The following is a 5,789-nucleotide window of genomic DNA, read 5'->3' as shown; positions in this document are numbered from 1 at the left end:
CGAGACTCGCCGGCCCCGCCACCCCCAGGTGCGGCACCGACAGTCAGGGCAGGTCATGGTGCTGAAAATGAACAGGCTCCCCAGTAACCGGGGGAACACGCTCCGGGAGGTGCAGCTGATGAACCAGCTCCAGCACCCCAACATCCTAAGGTGAGCAGCCCCTGCGCTTGCTGGGATAAGGGGGAGGATCCCGCCGGAAGAGTGGAGACTGCGGAGAGGCCGAGTGCCTTACAGCCTTCCCCCCACCTCCCCTCCCCTCCAACAGGTTCATGGGGGTCTGTGTGCACCAGGGGCAGCTGCACGCTCTTACCGAGGTGAGAATGGGCCAGGAAGCGGGGAGAGGTCAATGGCCTGGTGCTTCTGCTGAGGAGCAGTGAGGGCAGCAGGACCTCCTCCCGGGGAGTCTTCCCTAAACTTCCCCTTGGGCAGACCGCGAAAGGCCCCAGCCGTTCTCATCCTCTCCTCCAATAGAACTTTCTGCCCTGATGCAGATGTTCTATATCTGTTCTGTACAAAACTGTGAGCATGGAAATGTGGCTAGTCTGAGAAACTGAACCTTTAATTTTATCTAAACCTACTACCTTAATTTTAAATAGTTGCGCATGTATTGGACAGGACAGCCCTAGAATGTGAATTTGGAACCCTGGAGCACAGGCCCACCCCTCTGACCTTTGTGATCCTCCCGAGTGTCCCCTGGCTTATAGGTGGGAGACTAGAGTACAGACGGAAGCCTTGGCATTCATGCCCCTTCTCCTCCCATCTGCCCCAGTATATGAATGGGGGAACCTTGGAACAGCTGCTCGGCTCTCCTGAACCCCTCTCCTGGCCTGTCAGGCTCCGCCTGGCTCTGGATATCGCTCAGGGCCTGCAGTACCTGCACGCCAAAGGTGTATTCCACCGAGACCTCACATCCAAGGTAGGCTGGCCAGAGAGGTAGAGGCATGAGGGGGTTGTGAGACGACTGGGTTGTAACTAGCCTATGGATGTTAGAATGTGGATAATAAGTATGTTAGGAGGTTAGAGTAGCAAAGCAGTGGCGGACTGGGGCGAGGGGGTTGCTCTGAGGGCTAAGTACCAGGCTGTGTTTGGAGTGATAGATGATGTTGCAAGATTGGGGTGCACTGGAGAACCGGGAGAGGGTTGGGGTTATTCTGGAGTGACAGAGGTTTGGGTTATAGATTGGGAGATCGAAGAGCAGAAGGTGATAGGTGTGTGGGATACTGTATGTGTATGTCAGAATTGTCTGATCCGTCGGGAAGGCCGAAGCTTCACAGCTGTTGTGGGTGACTTCGGGCTGGCTGAAAAGATTCCTGTGTATAGGTGAGCTGAATGCCCGTTCCCCCAAACCTCCCAGAAGGCCCCTATCTAAATGAAGCCCCCTGGGACGTTTCCCCTGGGGTGGGGAGAGGGGGCCAGCCTCATCTCTTTTTGTTTGGGGAGGATGTCTGAGTGGGATGTTTCTGACCACTCTGCCCCTGCCCTGCAGGGAAGGGGAAAGGAAGGAGCCATTGGCTGTAGTGGGCTCCCCGTACTGGATGGCTCCAGAGGTGCTGAGGGGTGAGCTATATGATGAGAAGGTAAGATGTCAACCCCTCAGGTCCCCACGGTCTTCCAGAGACCCTGAGATACTCCTATAAGTTCCTATCCCAAGTTCCTCAACACCGTTCCAGATATTCAGGAGGCCCCCAGGACACCCACCCCCTTGCCCCTCACAGGCACCCCTCCAACTCACAGAAACTGTCAAGACTCCCCCGTGAATTCTGACATATTCTAACTAAATTCTGACATGAAAACTGGCAGTTCCTCCCCCTAACATCATCTCCTACCCGCAGGCCGATGTCTTTGCCTTTGGGATTGTCCTCTGTGAGCTCATCGCACGAGTACCTGCAGACCCTGACTACCTGCCCCGTACTGAGGTGAATGATGTCCCCAGGTTTGAAAAGGAGGACCTCCAGACTGGGAAACATAACCAGGAAGGGTTCCCTGGAACTTGAGGTCCTGATTGGGGCAGAAGGAGAACCCAAGGAAAGTTGACTTGGAGGCCCTTTCTGTCCCCACAGGACTTTGGCCTGGATGTGCCTGCTTTCCGGACCCTGGTAGGGGATGACTGCCCACTGCCTTTCCTGCTCCTGGCCATCCACTGCTGCAGTGTAAGAGCCTCACCCTCCCTGCCCTCCGCCCCACCCATCAGCTGACCAGGCTGTCCTGTCCCAGGTGATAGATGGAGAACTCAGGGACCCGCTTTTGGAGCACTGAGTGAAGCTGCCCCTGTCTCTACCCATCAGATGGAACCTAGTGCCCGTGCTCCCTTCACCGAAATCACCCAGCACCTGGAATGGATCCTGGAGCAACTGCCTGAGCCAGCCCCCCTCACCAGGGCTCCCCTGATGCACAATCAGGGTAAGTGAGCATGACTTTGACCCAACTGGAGTCCCTTTGCCTCTCTCCTCCTTAGAACGCAGGGAATTATCTGGGGGAGATTCAGTGTATTTGTTAGTTGAGAAGGCTGGGGATAAGGGTGGGGGTGAAAAACCATCTCAAAGAAGATAGTTTTCTAATTCTAGAGCCGTAAGGAAGGAAAAAGGTAAAAAAACCCAACTGGAGTCCCTTTGCCTCTCTCCTCCTTAGAACTCAGGGAATTATCTGGGGGAGACTCAGTGTATTTGTTAGTTGAGAAGGCTGGGGATAGGGTGGGTGTAAAAGGACATCTCAAAGAAGATAGTTTTCTAATTCTAGAGCCTTAAGGAAGGAAAAGGTAAAAAGTGGCTGGAGGTGACGTCTCCTTTCCAAAGCACCCTGTCAGACTCCCTTTCTAAGTTCTAGTCCCACCAGCCTCCTGGTGAATAATGAGACATAGAACAAGGGTGAGGAGCCATTATTCTGCCAAGGGCCATTTGGATATTTATAACATCATACGCCAGCCATGCAAAATTATCAACTTGAAAACTAGCCTGCTATATTTGGTCAAACATTTAATTAACTCACCCTTAATGCCTTGGCAGGGTCAGACCAAACGATTTCGTGGGCCTTATATGCCCCACGGGCCGGACGTTCCCCACCCCTGCTCTAGAAGCTGTCAATACTGAGAAGAGTGATCACAGACTTCTCTGTTTACAGGGTCTGTTCCAAGAGGGGGTCCCTCTGCCACGCTTCCCAGGCCAGACCCTCGGCTCTCCCGAAGCCGATCAGACCTCTTCCTGCCCCCATCACTAGAATCAACCCCCAACTGGGGGGACAATCTGACTCGAGTCAACCCCTTCTCACTGCGGGAAGACCTCAGGGGTGGCAAGATCAAGCTCCTGGACACACCCAGCAAGCCAGTCGCCCCCTTGCCCCTTGTACCACCATCACCACTGGCCTCCACCCGGCTGCCCTTGGTGACCACTCCGGAGACCCTACTCCAGCCTGGAACACCTGCCCGCCGCTGCCGCTCATTACCATCATCCCCTGAACTCCCCCGACGCATGGAGACGGTACTGCCAGGTCCTGGCCCTCCCTCTGTGGGCCCCTTGGCTGAAGAGAGAATGGAGTGTGAGGGCAGTAGCCCTGAGCCAGAACCCCCAGCTCCCCAGCTGCCCCTGGCTGTGGCCACAGACAACTTCATCAGCACTTGTTCATCAGCCTCCCAGCCCTGGTCCCCTAGATCAGGACCTCCCCTTAACAACAACCCCCCAGCTGTGGTGGTGAACTCCCCACAGGGCTGGGCCGGGGAGCCCTGGAACCGGGCCCAGCATAGCCTGCCCCGGGCAGCAGCGCTGGAGCGGACAGAACCCTCGCCGCCCCCTTCAGCTCCTCGAGAGTCCGACGAGGGACTACCCTGCCCTGGCTGCTGCCTGGGCCCCTTCAGCTTTGGCTTCTTGTCCATGTGCCCCCGCCCCACACCAGCTGTTGCTCGCTACCGCAACCTGAACTGTGAGGCGGGCAGTCTCCTCTGCCACCGAGGGCACCGTGCCAAGCCACCCACACCCAGCCTTCAGCTGCCTGGGGCACGCTCTTAGCAGTGGGGCCTCCAGCTTTGGACTCCAGGATGCCCTGTGAGGACTGCACATGCTCGACAGTGCCAGCCCCAGATGGGCTGACCAGCTGCTCCGTATAGGGGAACCTCAGCATGGACTCAAGGGACAGAACATTTCCTATCCAACCCCTGGGCTTGCTGTCCCAGGGGGATCACACAGCATTGCTGACACACGAGACTAACACGTGCAAATTATTTAAAAATATTTCAATAAAACTGCCTGGCTGGCTCCGGGCTGCCCCTATCCGCTCAGCCCGTGCGCCCTCCTCCCCTCAGCCCCCCCTTCCACCATGGGAGGTTCTTGGGGAGGCCAAAATCTCTTCTGTACCCTTTTCCCAGAATAGTCCAGTTTCTGGGACAGGATTTCAGGCAGACAGCAGGCTACCCAGAAGTGTTGGGCGTAGATCAGCCCTTGGCCGGGCACCATCCAGGCAGCTTGAGGAAATGCTGGAGAGAGAGAATCATAGGACCTGTGGCTGCAGGTTAGGGATGAAGGGCACAGGCTCTTGTTGGCATGAGGATCTGGAAGAGTAAAATATCAATGAGCTCCACTGTTGACTGTCACTAAGAACCCTCATCCAGCTCCCGGACAGTCATCACCAGCCTCCCTTCAGTTCCAAGCCTTCCCTGCCCCTCTCCCTGTGCAACACCCCCTTACACAAGTATACCAAGCTCCTGGAGGCTGTGGACATGGCTCACTCCCAGGAGCAAGTCGTGTGTCCCCACCCCCTGCTCCCAGCAGCTGGACCCCTGCTCTGAGCCCCTGTCCTCCCAGGCTCCCAACCCTCACACTTACTCAGCTCAGTGGTAATCTGGACGCCTAATAGATGGCATCTCACAGATGCAGGGAAGAGAAGTAACACAATCTGTCTGGTATTTTGGCCACTTGTTTTGTACAGAGAAACATACTTTGTTTTCAATATAAAACCTAAAGAGTGATAAAGTAGAACTGGGATAGGCTCTGGCCCCCACCGCTCCCCTCCCTCCTCTCCCCTTACCCTGCATAATACTTAGCCCAAGTCCCAACTCACCCTACCTACCTAGGGCCACATTTGGGTATGGGTCAGGGACAGATGTCTAGACTCCAAAGAGCCTTTAGGACCAGGGGAGGGAAGAATCACCCAAGGTCTTAAAGATGGAAATTCCAGTTAGAGAACATAGGTGACCTGTTTCGGGGTCCCTGGTTGGTCCTCAAAGTTACCTCACTGCCCCTTCCTCTCCTGGAGCAACACTAGTGCCCGAAGTGGTCGTGACTGAGAAAGTAAACCTCCGCTTGGGTAGCCTTTTCAAGGGAGTGGGAATGCCAAGGCTCTTCACCAGCTGTGAAGCCCTAGCTTCTGAGAGAAAAATGACATGGGGCCCAGTCTAGTAATTAATAAAAATAAAAGCACGTGCCAGGGGCTGCTATCTGGGGGTAGAATAGAGAACAGAATGCCCTAAAGAGTTTGTAATAGAGGAAACAGACAGGCAGGCAATTTCAGTATTGACTTGTGAAAGGTTTGGGAGCAGACCTGAAGGGAGATCTCATTACTATGTCTTTTTGAAGGGATTATAAAGTTGAAGATCCCAAAAGTCCTAACAAACTTACCCAGAGACTCTTCTAGCCTCAGTCTCCTGCCTGTCCTTAAACCTGGTGTCAATCCAATATGAACCAGACCGATCAGCTTGTTCCAATACCTTATATACACTGCTGCCACGATAACCCTGAGGGGAGATTCAGAGATATGTGGAGAGTGATGAGAAATAGTGGAGGGGGGGGAGGGGTACAAGAGGG

The 5,789-nt window shown here is 54.7% G+C and overlaps 2 protein-coding genes across 2 annotated transcripts in view; one reads left to right on the top strand and one right to left on the bottom strand.

Annotated features, from left to right (window-relative positions):
• Nucleotides 1–6: 6 nt before the first annotated feature.
• Nucleotides 7–4,259, top strand: TESK1 (testis-specific kinase 1). Its single transcript, XM_014531491.1, has 9 exons — nt 7–150; nt 266–314; nt 770–916; nt 1,238–1,320; nt 1,487–1,577; nt 1,833–1,916; nt 2,061–2,150; nt 2,286–2,400; nt 3,118–4,259. The coding sequence occupies exons 1-9, from the start codon at nt 56–58 to the stop codon at nt 3,996–3,998; spliced, it is 1,635 nt and encodes a 544-aa protein (XP_014386977.1). The 5' UTR covers nt 7–55; the 3' UTR covers nt 3,999–4,259.
• The window catches only part of CD72 (CD72 molecule), an 8,533-nt gene continuing 6,951 nt past the window's right edge, over nt 4,208–5,789 (bottom strand). Inside the window, exons 6-8 of the mRNA XM_014531459.1 lie at nt 5,604–5,719; nt 4,812–4,943; nt 4,208–4,537 (exon numbers count right to left, since the gene is read on the bottom strand). Of these exons, the coding sequence (XP_014386945.1) occupies nt 4,257–4,537; nt 4,812–4,943; nt 5,604–5,719 (529 nt within the window). The 3' untranslated portion in view covers nt 4,208–4,256. The remainder of the gene's footprint in view (nt 4,538–4,811; nt 4,944–5,603; nt 5,720–5,789) is intronic.

The sequence above is a fragment of the Myotis brandtii genome, unplaced genomic scaffold, assembly GCF_000412655.1.
Source record: "Myotis brandtii unplaced genomic scaffold, ASM41265v1 scaffold806, whole genome shotgun sequence".
Classification (NCBI taxonomy): domain Eukaryota; kingdom Metazoa; phylum Chordata; class Mammalia; order Chiroptera; family Vespertilionidae; genus Myotis; species Myotis brandtii.
The sequence above is the reverse complement of the archived record's forward strand: the minus strand, read 5'-3'. Positions and strand labels throughout refer to the sequence as shown.

What these genes read in the sequence shown, in the direction of transcription:
- TESK1 (XM_014531491.1), top strand. Translation starts at nt 56, where the DNA reads ATGGTGCTGAAAATGAACAGGCTCCCCAGTAACCGGGGGAACACGCTC. An exon ending in AGCTGCACGCTCTTACCGAG is followed by an intron (nt 315 to 769) that starts GTGAGAATGGGC and finishes CATCTGCCCCAG; the next exon opens with TATATGAATGGGGGAACCTT. An exon ending in GTGAGCTATATGATGAGAAG is followed by an intron (nt 1,578 to 1,832) that starts GTAAGATGTCAA and finishes TCCTACCCGCAG; the next exon opens with GCCGATGTCTTTGCCTTTGG.